Source organism: Apodemus sylvaticus, chromosome 8 (assembly GCF_947179515.1).
Source record: "Apodemus sylvaticus chromosome 8, mApoSyl1.1, whole genome shotgun sequence".
Taxonomy (NCBI): domain Eukaryota; kingdom Metazoa; phylum Chordata; class Mammalia; order Rodentia; family Muridae; genus Apodemus; species Apodemus sylvaticus.
The window spans coordinates 95,916,031-95,942,935 of record NC_067479.1 but is presented as its reverse complement, the minus strand read 5'-3'; the positions used below and the strand labels follow the sequence as shown (position 1 = coordinate 95,942,935).

The window sequence follows — 26,905 nt, the reverse complement described above, 5'->3', positions numbered from 1 at the left end:
TTATGTGACTTAAACATACCCTCAAGGATTATTTTACTTTTCAGTTTTTGATGCTATAAACTGCTATGGTCATTGCATCCTCCAAGTGTTTATGTGTTGGGAAACTGGTCCCCAGTGTGGCACTGGTGGGAGATCATATGCAACCACTAGGTGACTGAACCTATTAAAAGGTCACTGTGAATGCTGTTCTTATGAGGCATTAATGTAGTCCTCCTGGGTCCTTAACCAATTCTCAGAAGAGGATTGTTATATTAATAATAATAATAAAAAAACTTTCTCTGTCTTCCTGGCATGACAGAGCCTAAAGAGGCCCTTGAACCTCCAGAACTGGGCCAAAAAAAAAAAAAAAAAAAAAGTTTCTTTTCTTGATAAAGTACCACTCATTTCTAATTTTATCTATTTCCTTTCTCCTTCTTATGGTTTAATTTAGAACAGTAGAGAATTTCATTTTTGTATCAAAAACAAAAAATAATCTTCAGATTGCTTTTTTTTTTTTCAAGACAGGGTTTCTCTGTGTTGCCCTGGCTGTCCTGGAATCACTCTGTAAACCAGGCTGGCCTCGAACTCAACTGCCTCTACCTCCCAAGTGCTGGGATTAAAGGCATGCACCACCACTGTCCAACAGATTGCATCTTTTTAAACAGAAAAATTAAAATAACTATACACAGAATACCCAAATGCATAGGGTTGGGAATCAGTGAGCTTAGCTCAATGCCCCCAGCTGAGCTGTTTGCACAGGAAACATCCTGCGGCTTAATTTGATTCCTGTTTTCCTGCCCAGTGTGGTAGGGACCTCCCTGGTGCCTAACCTATGGCTATGATTGTTTTTTTCCTATTGTTCTTCCTGGTCTCTAGTATATATTGCTGGTCCCTCAGTAAAGCTTGGGCATTTTCCTTACTGAATGATCCTAGTCTGTGTTCTCTGTCAATTCCCCAGGCCCACACCCGATACTTGGTACCGTGGCAGCGCGGGCGCTGTGAGAATACTGTTTGTATTAATGTTTTATTACTTTTGGTTCTCCAGTGTCTGTATATCCAAGAATTCACTTTTAAATATTAAGTTACATCATTACACTTCTGTTTATCCATACAAAAGTAATTCCTATAGAATTACAGGATTTTCAACAAATAGCAGGCATAATTATGATGATACATTATGTAATTCCTTGCCTTGTTTAATATTTCACAGACACTGCCACTAGTTAAACTTTAGGAATTCCTTCTCATCTCTGTGTGATGTTTCCTCCTACCTTTATTTTTATTTTATTTTTTGTTTTTTTTTCGAGACAGGGTTTCTCTGTATAGCCCTGGTTGTCCTGGAGCTCACTCTATAGACCAGGCTGGCCTCAAACTCAGAAATCCGCCTGCCTCTGCCTCCCAGAGTGCTGGGATTACAGGCTTACGTGTATACATGCACCTGTAAGAGCAGTTATTACAGTTTATAATTATTTTATTAGTTTTCTCCCCTTGCCTCAAATGTACAAAAACACTGACCACATAAGGACTTTGCTGTAAGCATCTCACATCCTTACTACTAAGCATATATAATACTCATCATCATTTGCTGAGGAGGAGTTGACTGACAATGGAAAAGCTGGGGAATTTAGCTCAGTGACTGAGTCCTTGCTTAGCATGTACAAGGCCACTGATTTGTTCCCCAGTACCAGTATACACAGTAAAACAAAGTTAGTGGAGCTTGGGAGTTAGTCGACCCCAGTGAGTAAAGTACACCCACACTCATGAGGAACTGAGTTGGATGCCCAGAAACCATATTTAAAAACCAAAGGGCAGCAAAAGCCATGCAGGAGAGGCCGAAAAGTGAAGTGACAGTGAAGCCCTGGAGTTTGAGAGCCAGCTAGAGAAGCCTAGATAGCAAGTCCCAGAACCCTGTGAGAAACCCTGGCTCAACAAAACAGAACCAAACAACAAAACAAAACAACTAAGGTGGATTGCTCCTGAGGAATGACTCCTGAATGTGGCCTCTCGCCCCATGTGCACACATGCACATACACGTACGTGGACACACATAGTGAACCCCAACCAAACAGAAGCTCACGTACAGTTGATCATGAAAGCACAATTTGCCCCAAAGAACCCTGCAAAACAGAAAGATACAAGAACACTCAAGAGGAAATGAAGTTCAAAGGTAAATCAGTTGTTTTATACTAAAAACCTAAGTGGCAGGCATTAAGGTTAGATGTTGGGGGTTTCTCCCAGATCACAATGAAGAGTATTTTAAGAGAATGGAGGGCTAACTCAGAAACTCGGAAACTAGCTACAGAGCCAGATGTACACATATTCTTTAATAGAGGAAACCCCTAAATTCTTCCTTTCCTTATGGAAATGGACAATCCTATGGCTCTGCTTAATTCCCAGTTATGAAGGTTCTAATATAATAGTGTTTGATGGGTACTATGGCTCCATAGCTCCATGCACAAATTCCAAGTATATTAGGTAATGAGCCAATAATTCACAACTATTTTGAAGCCTCTTTCTCTTAAAAACAAAAACAAAATCCCCTCATCAGTAAACCTCTGAGTCCTACTGATTGATCCTGCAGGATTACCTGTACTCAAACTCCCTCTCAACCACTAAGCTACTCTGACTCAAGGCCTCATCCACTCTTAACAGGAATGCTAAATGATGTACCTATGTCCTGCTGCTCAATCCCCTTTGGTTTCTGCCCAAGTACATCCTGATGTCTCCCTGCTCTACTTGAAAGCTTTCAATGGTTTTCATTGCCTTTTCAGTACAGTACAAACTCCATAATTTAAGATATTTAGGTATCTATATAATACTAAATATTAATTAGACAAGCTTTAGATGTCTACCTAAATATTAAAGTATTTAGTCTATCTTAACCTTGATGCTTATCTGACCTTATTTAGCATATCATAAAAACTGATATCCACACTGACACACATCCACCCTCCTGCACATTCTACATACTGTAGCTCAACTAGTCACTCTTCCCCAGCACCAGCTTATACTTTCATGCCTGTAATGTCTTTCCTTAATCCCTAAACAATTTTCTTGCTTTCCTGTTCAAATAATAATTGTTTCAAAGTCCATCTCTTTTTCCTTTCTAGTTGTCTCCTGCAATTTTTTGGTGTTTTCTTTTTAAATAAGAGCCTTGCAATTTTCTGCTGTATGCTATTACTTATGGTCACGCTCACTAGCGCTTACTGGAAGCTCCTTTAAGATTACTGGCTAGTTCCCCATGTCTAGAACAGCGATGTTCATGTGTAATAGTGTTACTAAAAATACTTCAACAGCCACCTGTCTCACTCAGCTTATTTTACAAAGCTCGTCCTCCTTTGCTGTCCAGGGTCTGTATAGCTTAAACAAATTACTACAGTATGCTCTTAGAAGGTGCTGAACTGTTTAGGGGTTCAGTCTTCTATAATGTATCTTAAGCCTACTGGAAATTTCACTAGCATATTACAAGTCTCTTCAGGAGACAAGATCTTATTTCAAAAATTAAAAGTAAGTCAAAATTACTAAGATGTTCCACGTTAACTTATTCTTTAGGCATGTTTCAGAGAATAGAAAAATTAAACATTAAAGGAAAAAGAAAATTTATATCACTAAATTATGTAAGAGTAAAAAATCAGCTAGAGAAGGTGAATGTTTCTAACATTTATCTGTGTACAACTCAGGCTGACACTTTGAAGAGAGGAATGTGACAGCTTACAAGAAAACAAACTTACTCATTCTCCTTAATTTCTGAAGGCTCATGAAAGTCTGACAGGCCAGCCACAGGGTGATCTCTCATGTGTATCATCCATAACAATTATGGCTTCAATAACAACATCCTCTAAATTTTAATACAGTACAACTGATTTTTAGGAAATATCCAGTCTATTATTTTTATATTTAAGAAGGTAAGCTTCACAAATTAGCAGCTTACTAATCGGTAGCTCTGAGAAAGACTGTTCAGACTTTATTTCATAGCATCAAAGGAGCTATAAAATAAATGCAATGGCAGAGAGCAGATGCTGTGAAGCCTGAGTGACCTCAGGGATCTGCAGTAGAGACAAACACATGTTATTTACAGAGCTACCCCAACTCTATGCCTCCTCTTTTTCCTTTGTTAATGAGCTATACATGGTTTCCCTAGTATCATGACTCAAGCTGGAAAATATTGATAAAAATCATAACTCATCAAAGCATCTAAAATTATATACACTAAAGAAAAAAAGAGATATTCTGAATTTTAAGTTGTCTTTTAACAGATATAATCAACATTTGACCTTAGACTAATTTGATAGCTGAGGGGGTGGAGTGTGGGGAGGGCATGGTAGGCAATGGGATCTTTCTAATTGGTAAACTCTTTAGTTTTGATAGTACAACTACTTTATGTTATCATCTGACCTACTATGCAGCTTAGGGCAGTTATGTACTAGACATTGTGTGTCTTAGAAAACACTAAAACCTAGGCAAACACAGGAGCTTCTGCTCACTAGTTTTATGTCAACTTGACACAGGCAAGAGTCATCGGAAAGAAAGGAACCTCAATTGAGAATATGTCCCCATAATATCTGGCTCCAGAGTATCTTAGTCAGTGTTTGATGGGGGAGGGCCCAGACACGGAGGGTAGTGCTATCCCTGGGCTAGTGGTCCTGGGTTCTATAAAAAAGCAGGCTGAGCACACCATGAGGAGGAGCAAATCTATAAGCAGCACCTTCCATGGCCTCTGCATCAGCTCCTGCCTCTGCGTTCCTGCTGTGATTGAGTTCCTGTGCTAACTTCCTTCAATGATGAACAGTGATGTGGTATTGTAAACTAAATAAACCCTTTCTTCCCTAAGTTGCTTGACCACTGGTTCTGTTTCATGTCAGTAGAAACTCTAAGACAGTATTATATAAAGAGAAGAAAAGGAGCACTGGGGAATGCATGAGATCTTGTCAACCCTACTAGCAAGACACAAATAACTACAAAACATTAGCAGCCCAACTAGATATAACTCATATACCAGCCTCCCCAAAAGGGTTTCAAAAAACACACTCCATAAAAGCTATGCACTGATGTAAGAAATAAAAGGGAGGGGGCAGGAGCATTAAAAGCCCAACTTAACACACAGCATAGAAACAGAGATGGGGGCCAAGTAAAGAATCATTTGGACACTGGCAGGAAACTAGGGACAAGTACATCCTCAGATGACTGTGTTACTCTGAGACATATAATATATAGGCAGTCCTTCCACAGATTTCATCAGAAGGCAGCTTCTTACTTCCAGGCTCAGGGAATCTCTTAATTATATGAACACTACTAGAGGAAATGGAACACAGACAGAATGTTATGGATATTCTTTCATAGTCTCCAAAATTGCTGACTATCAAGGTTTTGTCCATTGTTCCTAAAAATCTTTCCAAATACAGAAAAGGAAATTAGTCTTCAGGCCATGTTCCCCAATGCCTTGTATTGACTGTCCAATTTTTAAGAAAGGGCAAGTGATAAACAGTTCTAACAGTTCCAGTGTCCTCTATATGCATGTCAGGGTTCTTGCCTTTACATCTACTAAACAGGAAGTGGTTTCTACTATGTAGTGGAGAATGTTTCAGGTCTGTACTAACTTTAGCCTGTCAACTTCAACCATGTGCGTTTTGAAGCAGCATGTAGCTATCCACCCACAACTTATGTAACTGTTCTTTGCTTCCAGAGAGTCTTTACCAAACTATTCAAATGGCTTGCAATCCCTATCTCATGGATTCTATGTGGTGTCCTCTGGATGGAAACTCAGATGACCTCAAAGAGTCTACTCAAAGAGTCAATTCTGCACAGTTATTTCCTACCAGATAATACATTCAATTTTGGAGGAAGCTCATTAAACTCCACTCTAGTTCTTTAGACAAAATAGGACTTTAATCAAAGTCACACTATTTCTAAGACTCAATTCATTAAAAATGAAGACCTTTGCAGTTTCACAAAATATGAAGGTCTTTCCTAAACAGTATTTACTGTATAATTACTATTTTTCATGCTAACAATAAAACTGCATAGTTTGTACTTTTAAATGTTTTTTACACCTACGAAATACTTTGAAAATACTTTTAAGCTGGGCAGTGGTGGTGCACGCCTTTAATCCCAGCGCTTGGGAGATAGAGGCAGGCGGATTTCTGAGTTTGAGACCAGTCTGGTCTACAGAGTGAGTTCCAGGACAGCCAGGGCTATTTACATAGAAACCCCGTCTTGAAAAAAATCAAAAACCAAAACCAAAACCAAAAACAAAAAACCAAAAACAAAAAAACAAAAAAAAAAGAAAAGAAAAAAAGAAAATACTTTTAAACTTTTAATTTTTAAGAGAATTAAATGACAGCTTACCAAACTTATGTGATAAAGAATTGCATGCAAATAAAGAACTGTACATATTTAGAATGCTTCATTCTTAATAACATAGCATTAATAAATAAAACTATAATATGAATTTCTCTTTAATTAAAGCTAAAACAAACCTAATTCTCAAAAGATTTGAGGGCACCCTTGGTGGCAGATTATTTAGAAGAAAAAATTCATTAGCAATTAAGACAAGCACTATTTTATATATATATATATATATATATATATATATATATATATATATATATATATATATATATATATGTTTTTTCTGAGACAGAGACAGGGTTTCTCTGTGTAGCCCTGGCTGACCTGGAACTCACTCTGTAGACCAGGCTGGCCTCAAACTCAGAAATCCGCCTGCCTCTGCCTCCCAAGTACTGGGATTAAAGGCATGTGCCATCACAGCCCACAATAAAAATAATTTAATTCATTAAATTCTACTTAGAAACATGATTATTTCAAGTAATATATCATCTAGAAAAATTCAAGCAGTGATAAAAATGCTTAGAAGTTACAGAAATCATTGTTGATCTACTATGTCTAGACCATCAGGTTGAGCTTTGTGAAGAATAAACATAAACACTACAAAGTCCTTTCCTTTTGGCATAAAACATGCATTCAACAATCATAAGGGTCATATCTACCTACTCCCCCTCTTTTCTCTTCTAGTTGTCAATCTGAGGTCAACAGTCACAGTACACAATGTTTCAGAGATCGTGGCTCAAAGCTCACACTTCCATTGCTGTAGTCATGAATTATAAACCACCAGTCCCACCTAGGAGAAGCTTAGCCTCAGGAGAAACATAGATACTTCCTACAGAATATGAGAAACCAAGGAAGTGCGGGGGGGGGGGGGGGGGCCGGGAGGACAGTGCTATGAGCACACAGAACCTTCCGAAGAGGCTGAGGCTGAGAGGAGGGGAGCACATAGCTTACCAGAGAACCACAACGAGGTTTTTAGACCATGAAGTGAGGGATAGGAAATGATGTCACAGGGGCACACAAACCCTGAAGAGAACAGCACAGTACACAGTAAATAGCAGCTGCAGGATGCCAACTAAGCCACAGCCATAGGATGAGACAGTGCAATAAACACTAGGCTGAACATCGGGAACCTCAGGAAAGACAGTTAAAGCATCTGTAAGATGAGGGATGCACAGCTGACAGGAACTAGAGGCTGAGGTCAGCTAAAATGATTAACAAATTCTAATTCCACGTAGCTCAACTCTCTAAGCCAGGCATGGTGGTGCATGCCTTTAATCCCAGAACTTGGGAGGCAGAAGTAGACAGATCTTGGAGTTTAAAGCCAGTTTGGTCTACACAGTGAGCTCCAGGCCAGTCAGGAATACACAGTGGGACCCTGCCTCTAAAAACAAGATAAAAGCATTCTCTCCACCAACAAAAACCCTCTATGCTTTGGTTCTCAGTCTTTCACTTGTAAAGCAGCAATGCTTTAACAAGGCCTAGCTATGGGGTAGTTGTGAGAATTAGAAGAGGAAGAAGATACTACTTTATACCATACAAAGTAAAGCTCTCGAAATAAGGCCTGCCACTGCCTCCATCATATAGCCACAGAGAATGTTCCATCAAAGAAAGTATAAGGAATATCTTGCAGGAGATGCAAATCTTAGAGTAGACTAAGCTAAGACTGAGCCTGGAATATTCTGTGATAGGTATGCAACAGACATGTAAGAAAAAAATTCTCTTATGGGAAGACAGGAATCAACTGCCAAGAAGGGGATGTGTACAACATAGCCTGAGCAGCCGCACTGCTCACGGCCAGAAGAAGGTGCCTTTGGTTTGTCCTCAAGCTGCTCTTGCCATGGATCTGAAAACAGTCCATATTTTACTATACTGGAAACGGTCTTGCTTTAGAAAATGTCTTTTTATAGTACTCTTCTTATAATCAAAGAACATCAATGGCAAACCAGGAACATGACATTCCACTTACAAAAAGGGAATGCATAAGACTTAATGGGTTGCAACATACGATCTTAAATGCAAATTAAGCAAGCAAACAAGCAAGCAAACAAACAAAACAGTAGCATAGATCATAATGAGAGATGTAAGTCTAGGGTGAGATTAGCGCATAGAATCATCCCCCTTTTAACAGAGTAGGTGTCTGAATAATGATGTCAATACCAAAGCCACATTTAAAAGGAATACCTACTTACTATTTAATTCAAATTAAAAACTCAAAATATGGCAGCTAGCAAATATTAATATACTAGATTAATTTCATTATTAGAATACAGAACAAACTCTACTGAATCAATTTCCACTTTTGAGTATCCATTACATTTGATATCCTTGTGTGCCAAGTGATAAATACGGCCTAGTATTTTACAATCAGAAGATAACTAACTTCATCAATGACATACATGGAGAGCTCCCCTAAGAATGAGCTTCTGACTTTCAAAGCAAAGTGCCTCATTTCAATTGCATCAATGTGCCCTGTGGGAGGGATGTGAACTACACTTAGAAGAACCATGAATACAGATCTGACCCATACACCAATGCACATAAACTCAGTGTGGAAGCAATGATGGAACATGGCACAGTCCATGTAAACCTAAGAGTTATAATTTATCTGCTTTAATATTTTAGTGACTCTGATTAGATGCCTTTTGGCTTCTACAGTTCTCATGAATTAAATTAGCTTGTGCTGTAAAGTAATGCAGACCTTATTGATTCCAGAGACTCTGAGTCACCAAGGGAAGAAGTCCAAAAAGGCTACTTCCACTCAACTCCAAGACCGAGGCTTGAAAGCTACAGCGATAAAGACATTAGCTGTAGTCTTATGAAACATCCCAGGCTGCTTTCATTTGATTAGGGATTTGCTACAGGCTCTTCATGACAAACAGAACAAGGACATTTACAGTTTTTAAGTGTTCAAGACAGACCCAGAAAACAGATTATCTATTAATAATTCTAAATCAGAAGCTACAAAGTATGTGTTCATTAGCAAAAGCATATTTCTATAGTACCAAAAAGGAGTAGAAAGAAGAGAAGGGGAGGAGGAATAAAAAGAAAAACCCACAATGCTAAAGGGCTACAATGGTGAAATAATCCTTACTGATTATTGGATACACAGGTCTGTTTAGGTTTGAAACAGTGGTCACCACAAGTACTTGTCTTAGGTCAGTTTTTTTTTTTTTTCAAACTATTTTAAAGACCACTAACACTCAGTAAAATATTTAAAGAAAACCAGCCAGGAGGAAGGGCAAATATCTTCAACACACAAAAGTTTCTAAGCATTTTGATACAGTTACCATCATGAGACAAACTACCCACAACAGTATGCTATATTCTGGAATGTATCCCTGTGATTTGTAAGTACATTGATGCTCAAGTGACAAATATGCTCACACTACTGACTTCTGTGCTGTTTAATGATGATTGACATGCTAAGTTTTGCCTAATCATAGCACATGACTCAGCGGCCCACTTGCAGCAGGAGCCACTACAAAGTTCAAGTACGTGGTGACGAGATGGGAGAGAAAGAGAAGCTGAATGGTCTGAGAACTATGAAGAGAACATTTTCTTGTAGATGTGATAAACAGCTTGATGTAAGTAACCTGCTCTACCACCAGAGGCCATGATGAAGTCCTGGCTCATGCTGCCACTGAGGGCCATGTCTGGGTCTGTGGCAATGCAGCAGCAGGGGTTGGTCTCAATGTCTGTGGCCCATGCTACCACCAAAGGCCATGTGGATGTCCCTGGTCTGGGCTACTGCCTGGGCTGTGCAGAATTGGCCCCATGCATAACTAGCTGTGCCACTCAAGAGTTAGCCCCTCCCCTCCCCAGCTCTAGCACTTGGGAGAGTAGGAACCACATGGTCCCTGTGCAGCACAGTAGAGATGATCCTGGTGGAGGAGGTGTGGGAGAGCTGGCTATGCCCCTCACCTAGGCAGCCCAGTATAGTTGGCTATGGTGGCATGAGTGCAGGGGAGCTTAGCCCCAAGGGCATGAGAGTTGGAGAGGGGGTGGGCTGACCAACCCAGCTACCACCCAGGCCCAGATCTAGAGCTTTGAATTGGCTTATCCCAGTATCTACTCCATCTATGAACTGCTGAAGCACAAGAAGGCACAGGTCCTGCAGATGCAAAGCTATAGAATCCATGACACAAGATGACAACAGGATATCAGAGAAGTCCTGCTGAGGATCCAGTAATAATAGTGTAGGAAAAGCCAGAAGCCTCAAACCAAACCAATGACTCACTGCAATGCACACTGCAAGTAAAAGAAGTGTGGACAAGAGGGTAGACTGTGAGACACTCTGTGAGGTACTACAGCTTCCATGATGATTTTATTTTATCTTATTTTATTTTATTTATCTTATTTTATTTTATGGGGAGGATACAAGGGCAAATGGTGGATATGATATGAAGTTAAGAGATTACATGATATGAATTCACAAAGAAGCAATAAAATTTTCTAAACATAAGGCCACTAATTTCCCCATGTGAGAGCTTTGCTAAGCTACTGCCCTACAAGTTCTGCTGCTTTCCTAGGTTTATCCTCATGCTCTGCTAGTAACATCATAACTGTAACCTTCTCATAATTACAAAACTTGAAAAAAAACTTAAATTTAGGTAGAGGTATACACACTTCGACCCAGGAGACAATAAATTGTGTTGGGCCTGCTTTAGAATCTTAAAATTTAAATTTTAAAACTCAGAAGAAAAGGATAAGCTAGCCATAAAATTTATTCCATTAATGTGCATAAGTATAACCCTTATCTACTGTTTAGAGTAAGCAGCATATAAGTAAAAATGCCAGTTCATTATTGATAGGTTTACAGTCTTTTCCACAGAGAAAGAGACTTTAAGAAGTTCTTCCCCAACAACTCACAGGACAATATCCAAGTGTACAATTATAACAAAAGCAAAAACTGTAGAGCTTATTTTTCCTTTTTAAATGGCTTAATCTATATTTATGTGTTTGTCTCTGTGTTACATGTACATGCACGCAGGTACCCACAGGCCAGAGACAGATGTCAGAGTCTGTTGGATCCACAGTTACGGACAGTTGTGAACTGCTGGCAACAGAAATCCAATCTTCTGAAAGAGTAGCAAATGCTCTTAATTGCTGAGCCATCACTGCAGTCCCCCAAATACACACAATTTCTAAGTTGCAATAAAGATAATTTTATTTGTTCAATCAAGGCAGACTTTTACCAAAAAAAAAAAAAAAAAAAAAAAAAGTTTCCAAGAGAGAATGCATCCCCTCTCTACTCTAGAGCGAACAGCTTGTCTGCTTTAAAGGTTTCGTTCTTTCCTTATCTGTCCTCTCACTGTTGCACCAGCTCATCTCTCACTGGCTTTTAGAGCCACAGATTAAAAAATAAATAAATAAATAAATAAATAAATAAATAAAATAAAAACCAAACCAAAAAAACAGCATCTGTTGCTTACTATGTCCTTTATGAAAAAAAAATCAACAAAGTGAAGAAATGAGAAAAATATAAATATATACATCTTTTTTAATCAAGCATAAAATGAAAGTTGGAGTGGAAAATAAGTTACTTAATAAAATCTTTAGGTTTACTTTTTACAACTAACGCAGTTGCTGAAAAAAAAAGGGTTGCTACATAAGCCAACTTTAGGCCCTTTAATATCATAAAATATAGACTCATAACATTTATGTGTACCAAAACAAACCCCATGGTGTCTTTCATTAAAGCCTTTTGTTTCACTTTGGCATATTCTTTTGCTATTGTTGTTGTTAGCTTTTTACTTATCTGTTTTGATTTTTATGTTTGTTTTTGAGAAAAAGAGAAAGAACATCAAGTTAGATAAGTAGTGGGAGGGAGGATGTAGGAAGAGCTGAAGGGAGGAAAAACATGATCAAAATAGTGTATAAAACATTTAAGTTAAAAAAGTATGTATATGGGTTAGTGAACAACTAACTGTAAAGCAAACATCCACGTCATACCCACCAGCTACTCAAGCACGAAACCCGTGCTCTGCCTCAGTCTTTGGCTTTAATGTGCAACATAAACTTCAAGTTCACTCATTAAGAGTGAAATGAAATAATGCCACAGGTGCTAAAAGATGGCAACGTTTAAAGCTCCTTTATAATGCATTAAAATAAGAGAACCTTCACTAACATATATATAGGGCATTTCATTAAAATCTCCAGTGAAAAATGCCAAGAGTAAGACTATTGATCCATTTGGAATATAAATTATTGAAGTGCTTGGATTTAATTTTGTGGAACGCCACACAGGAGGACCATAAAAAACATGATTTGTTCCCAATACTTCTAACAGCTGGCAGTAAGGAAGGCCAACACTAGCACTCAAGATTCAAAACCATTAAATAACTGCAATTTCAACATGGTGTACCTAATATAAGTAACTATAAATTACAAATTAATAGATTGATCTCTGTGATTTTTTGCTGGCTCGTGACAAAATAATGATGGCGTCAGCAATACTTTTCCTCCCAATCCAAAGCAGGATGCTCTGTGCCACAGCTGGACTATGGGCCCTGTGAGTCTTACAAAGATGGAAGTCTGCAGCTAATGACAGTAATGAAGAATCATGCTTTATTATTAATGTTAATACACTGTTAAATTTCACTGGATATGCCTCTTCAATGATGCATGACACTCAGCATTATAAGGTGACCAAAAGATAACAATAATGTTTAAAAAGTTCTAAGTAAGGATTTTCTTTTTTTTCTATAAAGAAATGATAAATGTTTTAGAAACCATTGCAAGTTAAATCATTAACTTGATTTAAATATTATACAGAATAAACATGTATTGAAATGTCACATTGGTGTCTATAAATACACAGTTTTTAAAGGTCTTAATTCTTTCCTTTTTAAAAGATTTGTTTATGTATATGAGTACACTGTCACTCTCTTCCCACACACCAGAAGAGGGCATCAGACTCCATTACAGGTGGTTGTGAGCCACCATGTAGTTGCTGGGAACTGAACTCTGGACCTCTGGAAAAGCAGTTAGCGCTCTTAACCACTGACCCATCTCTCCAGCCCCAAGTTCTTAATTCGTATCAGTTAAAAAATAAATTTAAAAATCAAAAAACAAATTCTAAATCATTTAGGTAAAAAATATTTACGAATTCTTTAGATTAAAAAGCACCCCTACTCCAGAATATAAACATACAAAAATATAACATACAAAACAAACATAAGTCACTTATAATTTCAAAGCAGCCAAACAACTCTTCCCCTTGCAGTAAAGCACTCTTTTTCCATTACTAACACTGAGGGCCTGGGCAGCACTGTTCCTGTGGGCTATGTTTGACAAAGGTCTGTATTACTCTTCCAAGATGTGACAGACGAGAAAACACACACAGTTATTAAACATCTAAATTACTCGGTTAACTACAAGAACAATGACAGAATAGCTATTCTATCAGAGAAGAAAAAAATATCCTAAGTCTCTAGATATGCTTTATACAAATATTCTCAAATCGATAACTCTGTAATGGCTTAGAAAATGTCAATTTCATAGACTACTGTGCAATCATTAAGACTAAAAACTATAAAGCTATAACAAAATTTTGTAATACACAATATGACATTCTAAGCATGTATTTAGATATAGACATAGTTATATCAGACAAATATAAATATTTAAGACATTATACACACAGGCAAAGACTTGAAGAATGCAGTAAGACAGTTAAGTATATGATCTGGCTTTAAGTACCTTTAACCCTCTGCATGTTGACAAGGTAAATAAAAACAGAAATGAATCCTTTCCCTAAAGAACTATAAAACCATCATCTGCACCTGGGTAATCACCTTATATTTACGATCTACACTAAATCTACACAGACTTGTATATCATCCTGACCCTTCTGTGCATGCTAGGGGCAAGGTCTCCAGAGAAGGAGGGAAGCCCTGGCTGAGCATTCTTATTAGAGAGGAAAGGAGAAAGAGAATGAAAGGATGAAATAATTAGTACCCAGCAAGGTCAAAGAGTCACCAATGGGATGTTTTATTGTCATCTCAAGGTATCAAATTTAATATTAGTTTAAGGAAGTGAACCACTAAATCCACTTAAAGCCAAGAAAATTAAAAGAAAAATACAAATGTTACTTTCAATAACTTAAGTGACAAAAAAAAAAAAAAAAAAACAGTGTATCAATCTGATTAACCTTTCAATGCATCAGAAATTAAATCTCTTTAAAAAGCAGACTCATTTAGATTCAAGGATACCAAGATATCCAATTTCCTGTCAGAGGGATAGATAAGGAATCTATTACTTTATGGCTGTCAAAGGTCAAAAGCTCAATAAAGTAACCCTGAAATTACTGGCACTAACTTAAAACGGCACAATTAATTTGGATTCTAACGTGATTATAAAAGATGTCCAAAAACTCGCTTTTTGTATAAATTAACAAACCTATTCTAAAATTTATATTGAAATGAAAAAATTCAAAAACCCTAATTAAACAGCAAAAAGAACCAACATAGAAGACATATGCTTCCTGATCGTAAACGTTACTACAAAGATAGAATAATCAACTCTAGGACAAACTTGCACACATACAGAAACTTAGGTTTTCAGAAGAGCACCAAGCCAAGTAAACAGAAAACATGTCTCTAACAGACAGTGTCTGGACAACTGACTAGCCACAATAAAAACAACGAAACTGGACCCCTAGTTCTTATAATAAATGCATGAGATTTAACAAGAAATTGGTGTTCACATAGAAAATACACTGACAGTTAGCAAGACAGCTTAGCAGATAAAGCAAGTTTTCAAAAGCTTGGTGACCTGGGCTTTGTTCTGGAACACACATAGTGGAAGAGAACTGTCAACCGCTGTTCTCTATAGTTTATGTATCTGTACACGTGTTCCTGCATGCACACAAAGCATAGCAAATATTTTTTTATTTAGAATATAAAACTAAGCCCATTATTCATACTGTTTGCAAAATTTAATGTAAAATGGGTAATGTAAATCCTGGTGTGGTGGCGCATGTCTTTAATCCCAGCACTCAGGCAGAGACAGGTGGATCTCTGCAAGTTGGAGCCAGCCTGGTCTATGTAGTGAGTTCTAGGATAGCCAGAAGTACACAGTGAGACCCTGTCTCAAAAATAAAAACACATTTAAAAATAGGTAAAGTATGCAGGCATATGTCCAAGTATATAAAATTCTTAGGAAAGGGCTGACGAGACAGACTAGCAGCTAGGGCTCTTGCTGCTCTTACAGAGCACCTATACTTGTTTCCTAGTACCCACAATCCTAACTCTAGTTCCAGGGGAATTCGATGCCTGTTCTGGCTTCCAGAACACTCCTACCTGGCCACTCATTGCCCGGCCTCAGAAGTTCTCTGGAACTGTGGCAGAGAAGAGCTCCACGAACCTCAGCCCTTCCCACCCAATCTTGCATATTTCATACTTAGAAAACCAATACTGGGAGGACAATGGCTGTCAGCCCTGCTGTTATCTTAGGAGGAAGTCTAGCCATTGGAACACTGTTGTATTAGCTTCTGTATGCTGATTCTGGGGTAATACTTTCCTAGTTGTTTTGGGGGTTTTGTTGTTTTGTTTTTAAATCCAGTAACTTCAGAGACAATGGATTTGCATTTTCATGTTAGAGCCTTTGGTGGGTAAAGTCTTGTCCTAGGGACACATTTCCTGTCCCAGGGACCTCTTCAAAGAAGTTTATCTTATTAACAATTACAGATCTTCAGCTGTACTCTCCTCATGCAAAAGTTAAGCTTCCTTTTATTGGTCAAACTTCACATTTTTCTTATCTTTCTGAACTACTTTTTCATAGATCTGGTTAAGACTAACCTGAAGGCTATGCTGTCTTCAAATTTTCTTTGCCAAACAAAATGCAGCCCCACTCCACCTCTCAGGATTCAGGAAGTGCGTGGCCAGGTTCATATGAGAACACCACTGTTCCCTAACCCACTTAGAATATTCTTTGTTTCCTGCTGAAACTTCATGAGCCAGACCCACACTCGTCACAAAGCTCTTGTTTCTGAGCTCCCAACAGAATGACCCATAGTAGTCTACTTATACTTCAAGAGCTTTTCCAGCCCAAAGTTCCAAACTCTTTCACATTTCTCCTGCAAATCAGGTCCAGTGGCCCAAGAACCACACAATCAAGTTTATCACAGCAATAGTTCCAGCATACCTCTTTTACTGGTCTTCTTGTTGTAACAAAATACCTTACAAAGGCACTGAGGGGAAAAGAGCTTATTTTGGCTCATGGTTCAATGGTACAGTTGTCCAGCATGGCAGAGAAGCAAATCAAGACAACAGACTGACACACAGCTGTACTACAGCTACAGTAAAAACACAGACGATGGCGGACGTTACTGCTTAGTTAGCTTCTCTCTTTTACTCAGTCCAAGACCCCATGAGATGCTGCCATCCAAACTGAAGGTGCTAGTCTCCTAAGTACTAACCTGTTATAGAAGGCTTTGTCTTTATGTGATTAAAGACTCTGTCAAAATAGACAAAGACTATATAGCATCAAATCAATTTGTTATTCATATAATAGGTGTGTTTTAACTGTATCCTTTATACTCTTAACTAAACAAGTGCTATGTCTTCTACATATTTTTCCAGTGACCCCAAATACCATTCTTTTGTCCTTCCATGGCATACTAGGCCCTAATAGACCATTTGTTTCCTGCTATGCTGCCTAATTATTATATTTATTTATGGACATGTCCAATGTCCCTTTTTAATGATAAAACTGACAATTCTTTACCTTGTATACTATAATGCATTACATACAAAACTATTTAGTATTCTTTAGGGCAGAAACATCATCACAACAGAAGACAGTCTTTGGAGTCTAATAATCTTTCTTATATCTAGTAAATAGTTACTATTCACCTAATTCAAATAGATTTGCCCATTTCAAGTATATATCTCAAAATCTAGTTAGTCTCCTCCCTAAATTGGATATTCTATTTAAATTTCAAGAGTAGGGAATCAATAAACAGCAATTTCTTTTTGGAGGTCTTCAATAAATAGTGTAAAAAGTTTCTTTTTCTTCTCTCCTTGAAAACAACAGAAGAATTTCTTTACATCTATTAAAATTGTAATATGTACATGACATACCCATAAGAAAAATTTCAAACAAAGGCAAGTTGAAAAATCTCATGATCTAATTATAAATTCTATCATTAAAAGTATTCAGAGTCTGAAAATTCATGTAATTTGAATCAGAAGACTCGGATTATACTGATATCGTTCGTTATTTCTGATAAAAGAAATTTCTGTCCTAGCTAAAATTTACTTTTCTCAGTAATACACCAAAAACCTTTAGGTGCTCTGTATCAGGCAGCAACTCAGCAAGCACATTAAGCCCTTACCCTAAAGACACTGTACAGAATGCTCATTTACACTGCCATACTCTGAGAGTAAATACACCGAGGAAGGCATGGTGAGAAAGGCTTCTCATATGCTGCTGGTGAGAACTAGAACCTAGAGGTGCCTTCTGGGAATAGAAATTGGCATTATTATATGTCTTCTAAAATCCATATACCCTTTATATTAGCTGCTTTTCTAAGCACCGTGACAAGAAGCACTTAAGGGAGAAGGGATTTGTTTTGGCATATAGTTTGAAAAGATAGAGTCCGCTGTATGGGAAACATGGAGCAGCTTATGTCTGGGGCAGTGGGAATGTGAGACAGGTAGAGGAAGAGGCTCAGGTGGGAACTGAGGCTATGTTATTATCCATGAGGGTTACCTTTATGGCCCCCAAACAGAGCTACAAGCTGGGGAAAAATTCTCCCTGTGGGAGAATTTCACATTCAACCATAATATTCTGCCCTTGGTCCCCATAAGCGCACGGCATAATGCAAAATATATTTAGCTCAACTTCACAAGTCCCCCAAGTCTTCCAGTTTCAACACTATTTACAACTCCAAAGCCAAAGTCTCTTCTGAAAAATGAAGGCAATCTCCATATTGTGAGCTCCTGTAAAATCCAAACAAGTTACACATTTCCAAGAGACCATGGTACAGGATAAACAATCCAGTTCCCATAAACAATCCAGTTCCCAAAACAGAAGAATAGGTGCATAGGCACAAAACGAACACACAAAAGGACAAAAACTAAACCCTTGGGCTCCACTTTGAGGACCTGGGGCTCATACTGACATTATCTGTGCCTCGTGCCCCTCTAAACCTGCAGCATATATGGCTTCTTTGCTAGGTGATTCTACTTGTAACGTCCTCCAGGGAAGAATGAATATATACTGAAGAGTCAGTTATGCCTCAGCCATTCCTTTGGCTATTAAACTATTGAAATACTAATCTATAAGGAATTGGAATTTTCCAAGGAATCTCATGATGGGGAAAGAAAATAGCTGAAGCTGAGTGTTGGTTGGGAAGACTTGTTAGCCAGGCTCCACAGTTCTGACCTGTAGGACTACCTTGCAAGAGCTCCTGGAGCCCACAATACAGCTACTGGAGTCGGGGTGGGGTTGGGGGGGGGTGGACAGCACCACTCCTCAAAGCAGTCTGCTCAATTATGCACATCTCTTGACCTCTACTTAAACCGAAACCTCATATCAAGACTCTGAAGATGTCCTTACGGGACAAAAGGTCACTGAACTTCTATTAGTGTCTCCTCCTGATGTGGCTTCACTGAGTATATCTCCTTTCTTTGTTTTTACTATTACTTTTCTCTGAAACTAGCCTACTGAAGATGGGTAGCCATGCCTCGGCTGTCAGTGCTTTCAGGGCTGAGGCTTTGACTCTAACAACTCTGGAACCACACTCAGTGCCAACAGCTTTCCTACGAGGGTGCCCCACATTTCTGGCATCTACAACATAGCTCCACGACAACTTGGGCTTTACTTTATTTACATCTTGACACACAGGCTGTTCAGGACCTCCATACAGAAAATACTACTGCTACCTGCTGCTGGCTTAACAGGTTTTCTGGAACCTTCCTGGATCTCTGCTCAACAATCTAGCTTTTGTATCCTGCATGCCTGCAAAAGTAGCTCCATGTAGAAAACACTAGCTGGGAGCTGGTGTTGCATGCCTTTAATCCCAGCTCTTGGGAGGCAGAGGCAGGCGGATTTCTGAGTTCGAGGCCAGCCTGGTCTACAAAGTGAGTTCCAAAGACAGCCAGGGCTATACAGAGAAACCCTGTCTGGGGGGGGGGGGGAAGAAAAAAAAGAAAAAGAAAAAGAAAGAAAAAGAAAAAGAAAGAGAAAGAGAAAGAAAAAGAAAAAGAAAGAAAAAGAAAAAGAAAAAGAAAAAGAAAAAGAAAGGAAGGAAGGAAGGAAGGAAGGAAGGAAGGAAGAAAGGAAGAAAGAAAGAAAGAAAGAAAGAAAGAAAGAAAGAAAGAAAGAAAGAAAGAAAAGAAAAGAAAAGAAGAAGAAGAGGAGGAAGAGGAAGAGGAAGAAGAGGAAGAAGAAGAAGAAGAAGAAGAAGAAGAAGAAGAAGAAGAAGAAGAAGAAGAAGAAGAAGAAGAAGAAGAAGAAGAAAAAAAAAAAGAAAAAGAAAAAGAAAAAGACTAAGCTATGCTCCTAGTTAAAAAGTAGCCTGGCCCCCTTCCACCAGAAGCTGCAGTACTATTTGAAAGCTTCCTGGGGAGGATCTAAGAAAATATGGCCCTGGGGAGTCGCCAGCCAGAAAATTTTCTTTGTTTAGGAATTCTCCTTTGAAATGAATTTGCATTTTTATAAGCTGAAGCAGTCAGCAGCTGGGGTCATCCCCTCAAGGCACCTCTTCTATTGTCCCAGTATGAACCATCTTTAATTATACCAAAACTTTAATAGTATAGACTCTTTACATTATACCCCCTTTTATAACTTTAACCCAATTCACTCTTTTCCTACATATTTCCACATCTTTCTGCTGCATATTTTATTCTGAATTTTCATCATAACCCTCACTGAAAACATTGAGTAATAACTATACCACAACTTGAATGCTACACCATCTTGAAATTTCCTTACTCCATTACTTTTGAATCCCTTCACTTAGTTTTCAGGATACAACAGAATGTGGTCAAATGCTTTGCCCAACTCTAGCAAACGGCCTCTCTAGTCCAGTTCCCCTGCTTCTCTCATTGCCACCCTTTCCTGTCTGCACTGGTTTCAGGTCTTCTGCACTACCACCAGACTGCTCTAATAGAGCAGTTTTACAGCACATGAATCAAACCCGTTTTCATTTCTCCTACAAAGGATGATTCCAAAGGCCCATGAACCACATAGTCTGGTTTACAGCAACAATGACACCACTCCCAGTGCCAATTTTCTGAATTAGTCACTTTTCTCAGTGCAATGAAATACACAGCAAGACACAATTTAAGAGATTTAATTTGGCTTGTAGGTTCAGAGTACTGTCTCTCATGGCAGAGAAGGCATATCACATTTAATTATAAAATACTTGACTCAAATAATTATATTGCTAGGAATCTGTTCTAAAAAATAGCCAATGGTATAAAGTTTAGACAGCAACATATTTGTTCATTTTTAAGTATTAAAATTAAAAATCCTCATTTAGTGTGCCTAGGACAGAATCATTTTTAAGAAACAACACTGAATTCGCATTCTATTAACCTGAAGAGTGACTTCAGATATTGATGCTTGGCTTAGATTCTGAAAACATTTCTATACAGAAATCAAAGTGGCTATCTGACCTCTTCATGTCTAACATGTCTAAGACTATAGAGCCATCAGTGGTTCTAATATGACCTCTGGAATCAGCCACAGTTTTACGTCCCCAAGCTAACTTTCTTTAAGTTGGAACCACAAGGAGGGCAGTGGGCAGCATTCAGTGTTTTAACAAAGCTGTCATGGTCCAGAAACACAATAAATCTGAAAGCACTACTGCGCAACATGCAGTCTTACAGATGTGTGTGTTCATTACACACTGTGGAAAAAGAGAGCAAACGAGCAATGCAATGTCTATTAAGTCGATTGCATCTTCCTATTTCAGGACTATTCCAAATCAACAAACAGTATTAACATGAAGTTTTAAATAATATTCCCATCTACCCCTGACAAAGCAGTCAACTGTGTGCCCATCTGGATCACCATCAGAAGTTCTAGAGAACACAGACTCTTAATCTATTAATGCTACAGGAAATGAACTGACAGGATGCCAGAAATGTCATTAGCTCAGAGAGGTCACTGTATCTGAGAGTGATGTGGGATTGGGGAGGGATTGGTGACAGAACTAACAAACATTTCACTCTTTGTTAATTTACAGCAATTTTCACCTAACTGTATTGTTTGATAACTCTGCAAACCAATCTGTACACTTGGTTACAGCTGGAGTCATGACCATAAACATGTACAGGCCCTAGCAGTTACACAAAGCATTGCACCAAAGACACAAAGCTCAGGATAATCAGGTCTCTACCCGGAATGCTTTAAGCTGTTAGATGATGCCAATAATAAAGTTAAGAATCCCAAAAGACAAATTAAGGCACCTGTCATTGAAAGGAAAAAGGTGACATCTCATTTTGGAGAGGGTATACAGAAAAGTCTAAATCTGGAGAGATGAGGGCTTAGAAAATGAGGTAGCAGGCATGAGCAAGTTATGTATAGAGAAACATTACAGGATGACTGCATGTGACTGGGCTAGCCTGTTCGTACCAGGGACAAACTATGTCACCTTGGACCAACAAGCCTATCTTGAAATCACAGTTACTTATTTATGAAATGGAAAAAACAATATGATTTTAATTACCTCAAATTTATTTACCTGAAAGACAGCTAGGTAGAGAAAGGCTCTAACATGAAGAAACAAAATAGCTCATGTTCACAGTTTAATAACTATTCTCAATTACATAATCAAAACTAGGGAATATTAAAGGTATTTTAATTTATAATGTTTTAAAATAATTTTCTATTATTATCAAATGAAGCATAAATACTTGAAAGGACTCAAAATAACATGAGAAATGCAAATGACCCAAACTATGTAATTTTTAAAAGACTGTATACAAATCTATTCCTTAGTGGAAACTTACTTAATAAAAGTATGTTACCATTGTTTGGGGCAGCTCTTTTTGATAAGTAGTTTACATTAAAAAAAATCTTAGCAACCATACTTTAGGATATTTAGTTCAAAGCCTCAAAGACTCATGTCCACACAAAAATGAGTACGAAGTTCAAAAGAACTTTAAACAAACAAACAAACAAAAACAACCCAAGGAAACCAGCTTAAACAAATGTCTTAAAACTAATTATGCTGTTTACTGCACAGTTCAGGCTCAACTAGGACTCTTTATGTGCAGGCTGGTCCTAACCTTGAAATCCTCCAGCCTCTTTAGTGCTAGGATGAAAATATGCACTGCCATACCTCACTCTAAAATACATTAAGAAGTGGTTTCCTGGAATTTTGTATAGAGCGAGGTGCTGCTGCCCACCCTGCTTTGGTGGTGCTCCTACCACACTGAATGCACAGAGAGCTCTATAGGCACTTCACAGCACACATGCAGAGTAGGAAGAGTTATGCACTTCTCTGTCTTTTCACCTAAACATCTAAGTTCCGGAATAATCTAAAGAAACAACCTGAACTATGGGTGTGTATATATATATATAAAAAACACTACTATGTAATTACACATATACACACATTACTATTGTGTGAAATTTAGCAACCTACATATTAGTATAGTAGTGATGTTATATATCAAGTCAGGACACCTGTGTGGTGGCTCATATTTGTAGTCACAGCATTGAGGAGACTAGGCAGGACCACGAGAATTTGAGGGTAGCCTAAGTTAAAAAGTGAGACCCTGTCTAAAACCCAAATGGGAGGGAAAATCTAGTCATGAAAGACAGTTCCACTGATAATGATAATAGTATTAACAATATAAGAAAAAATTACTTTAACGAATAAAACAAAATTCCAGACCCAAATTATCTACCTAAGACAAGCATTTGAAAAACCATTAAAGTAAAATAAAATTTTGTTGGTATGAAAAATTGTATGTACTTTTCTCAGACTCTTTTAAAAAGTAGTATCTTACAGCCAAAAGAAAAAAACAAAAAAACAAAAAAACACCCAAAACACACTTTTACCTTATCCCAGAAATCAACCAAAGCTGTAAAGTCCCATTTCTTAGAATATGCCACATTGTATTTCAGAATAGCATCCTATGGAAAAAAAAATAGAAACAAAAATCTTATAACACAGTCACATAAGTTATCTTTTGCAAATTACTTTCAGTAAATTTCTTAATGCTAAGCAAGTTTCCTTCTGACATTACCTATTCCACATTAGTAGCTCCAGAGAAACAGAATGCGGACTAATTTATTATTCATATAAGACAAATGAAATTATAACATAATTACTCTAAAGCATACATTCTAAATGAGGACAATATATTCCAACTGGACAAAAATCAGACAGCAGGGAATTGAAAAATAAAGAAATTACAATGATTTGTAGCTGACATCATATGTTGTGTGCATATATATCATATGTTGTCTATTTCTGTGGACACACATATGCATATTAAGATCACTACACATACAGAGTTATATGTACTTTATCCATTTAGATATTCTCATACATGAGATATATAGTTACTTGTAGCACTTAGAATACCACTGGGGAAGAAATAAGGGAAGAAATGTTTAAATGACAAAAGACTGAAGAACATTAATTATCTTAAAATACAAAATGGTATTTTCCCCTCACATTCAGCTGTGTGTGTGTGTGTGTGTGTGAGAGAGAGAGAGAGAGAGAGAGAGAGAGAGAACATGCATGGCTGTATGTACTGATACATTCCTGGGAATACATGGATAAGTACATGCCTATGCTCAGTGCCTTTTTCAATTGTTCTTCACTTCGGTTTTTGAGACGTGGTCTCTCCCTGACCCAGAACTCACTGACTGAAGAATAGCTGGCCAGAGCCCCGTGGATCTGCCTATCTCCCATCCCTAAGCCCTGAAGTTAGAGACACACACTCAGCCTTTTTAAATGGGTGCTGGGGAGCCAAGTTCAGGTCCTTGTGCTTGCGTGGCAAGTACTTTATTGACAGATCCATTTTCTAAGCCCTGCTATTAACTATTTTTATAAGTATAAAATATAACTTTGTTAGTATAGACAAAGTATATACACTTTTCTCAAACCCTTCTATAGAGATGAATTATTTTACAGCCAAAGAAGTAAACACCCTTCTATCTTATCTCAGAAACCAATCACAGCTGTAAAAAACGTTGATGACACAAAGCCTACCAGTTCACACCAATTATATATTTCTATAGAATGGTAAGTCAAACTATGCCACCTACTGGTGAAAGTTTTAAATATCTTGAGTAAATGATACTATACACTGGGTTTCCACAGTTAAGATATGCATAAAGCAATCCATCAGCTGTGCAGAAGAAACTATTATTTATAATTAGTTCTTATCTAATTCTTTTAAATATAGACTTTATTCATTTTTTATAACATTAATAAACTAATAAGTAGAATTCAATAACAACTATATTGATAATTTGATTTTTTTCCTGAGGGACTATATGTCTGAAATCCACTGAATTAAATTATTACTACAAAGGTTCCATGCTGCTTTATCGCTAAAAGAAAATTATAAAAAGTTTCCTAGAAAATATTTCATTTCATACAATGAACAAGTATCTACATTAAAGCACAAACCTATAAAAATATATTGTATTTACTAAGAATCAAGGGACATCCACAGTCCTTCCGAAAAGGATGTTCTAACCATAGAACATTAACCATAGAACAAGAAGTAATAGCTTTTATTTTTTTCTCACAAGCCATAAAATAACATTTTTTATTAAGATTTAAAATATGTTTAAAAAGTTATTTCTAGCTGGGCAGTGGTGGCGCATGCCTTTAATCCCAGCACTTGGGAGGCAGAGGGAGGTGGATTTCTGAGTTCAAGGCCAGCCTGGTCTACAGAGTGAGTTCCAGGACAGCCAGGGCTATACAGAGAAACCCTGTCTTGAAAAAAAAAAAAAAAAAAAAAAAAAAAAAAAAAAAAAACCAAAAACAAAAAAAACAAAAAAACAAAAACAAAAGTTATTTCTAGTCCTTGGTAGGTTGTTTCAAAATGTTATACGATACAGTAAATAGTAAAGTCTACAAATAAATGGCCAAATGATGCCATGTATATATTTAATCACAAAGATGAATCTTAAAAATCTTGAACTAAATCAAACACTATAGCACATATATTATGCGACTCCTTTTACATAAATTATAAGCCAATCTTTTTTTTTTTTAAAGATGTATCTATTTATTACAGATACAGCAATCTGCCTGCCTGTATGTCTGAAGGCCAGAAGATGGCACCAGATCTGAGCCACCCACGATGCGGTTGCTGGGAACTGAACTCAGGGCCTCTGGAAGAACAGCCAGTGCTCTTAACCACTGAGCCACCTCTCCGGCTAAGCTCATCTTTAGTGGAAAAAGGAACACATTTTTTATCTGAGGCCAGAGGATACAGTGAAAGCAATGATAAAGGGGCAAGGAGACTTTTTGGGGATGACAGAAATGGTGTGTATCTTGACTGGGGTGGTGACTTCAACAGTAGATACAGATGTCAAAAGCATATGCTTTTACAGGATTCCTCAAAGTTGATAAAAACAAAAACATTTTAGACACTGCCTATTTTCTAATTCCTTTATCATATTTTATCATTAAATTAACCCCAATAAAGTTATTTCACGCTATCTAGGGAAGATGGGTTCAAGCTGGCTTTAGGACATCAGATGAGCATGTTCAACTCTCTTATCTAAGCAGCAAAGTATTTGCATATAACTAGGCACATCCTTCTTTATACTTGGGTTATTTATACTTATAATTGCTAAATCCATGTAAATAACATACAGACAGCTACAGGCTATTGTTTAAGAAAAAAAAACTGAGCACGTTTAATTCTAGCCACAATTTTCTTTTCTTTTTCTGAGGCAGGGTCTCATACTATAGTATGAAATCATTATGTCACTCACACTAGTCTCAACCTAACAGCAAGAAGTGCTGCCATGCCTAAGTTAGATGTCTTCTTTTAAGCTGGTCAAATCCAAATATGAGGAATAATAATGAATAATGCTTACTCCCCATCTGTGACACTATTAAACAGTGGATTTATTTTTATTCTGGTCTTCAAATCTCACCAGCAGTCTACCATGAGTCCCTCATTAGGAAAGCTGGGTGCTGGTTTGTAGTTAGCCATTAACTACTCAAGTTCATTTTAGCTCACAATAATAAACACAAGGTTCTTTCTGTACAAATTATCTAGCACACTATTAACAGAAATAGTACTAAGGATATTGTTTCTCCTTTAAACTTCAAATATCTGATGTCCCCAATAGCTCAAATATTATAGTGATCACAGGCTTAATATTTACTTCTTCCTTTCACATAACATTCTTTGAATGAAGAAATTACTATAAGTAGATATAAGAAATCGACATTACATTGTTTTGTTGACAAGATAAAATTACATTAAAGCAGTTACCCCCATCCTAAAGTAATCAAGGTGCACTAAGGAACCGTTGAAGAGGTGAGCAGACTAAATTCAGAATGCTATGATTATTCTGTGTGCTTAAAGAAAAACTATAAAAATTCTCTTAAAAAAAATAGGCCAATTAGAAGAAC

General features: G+C 37.5%; 1 protein-coding gene across 6 annotated transcripts in view; it reads right to left on the bottom strand.

The window, feature by feature from the left end:
* The window catches only part of Parg (poly(ADP-ribose) glycohydrolase), a 105,472-nt gene that overhangs the window by 63,627 nt on the left and 14,940 nt on the right, over window positions 1-26,905 (bottom strand). For all 6 annotated transcript variants that reach the window (XM_052190121.1, XM_052190120.1, XM_052190119.1 and 3 more), the window contains one exon: window positions 23,350-23,424. In XM_052190121.1, coding sequence (XP_052046081.1) covers window positions 23,350-23,424 — 75 coding nt within the window. The remainder of the gene's footprint in view (window positions 1-23,349; window positions 23,425-26,905) is intronic.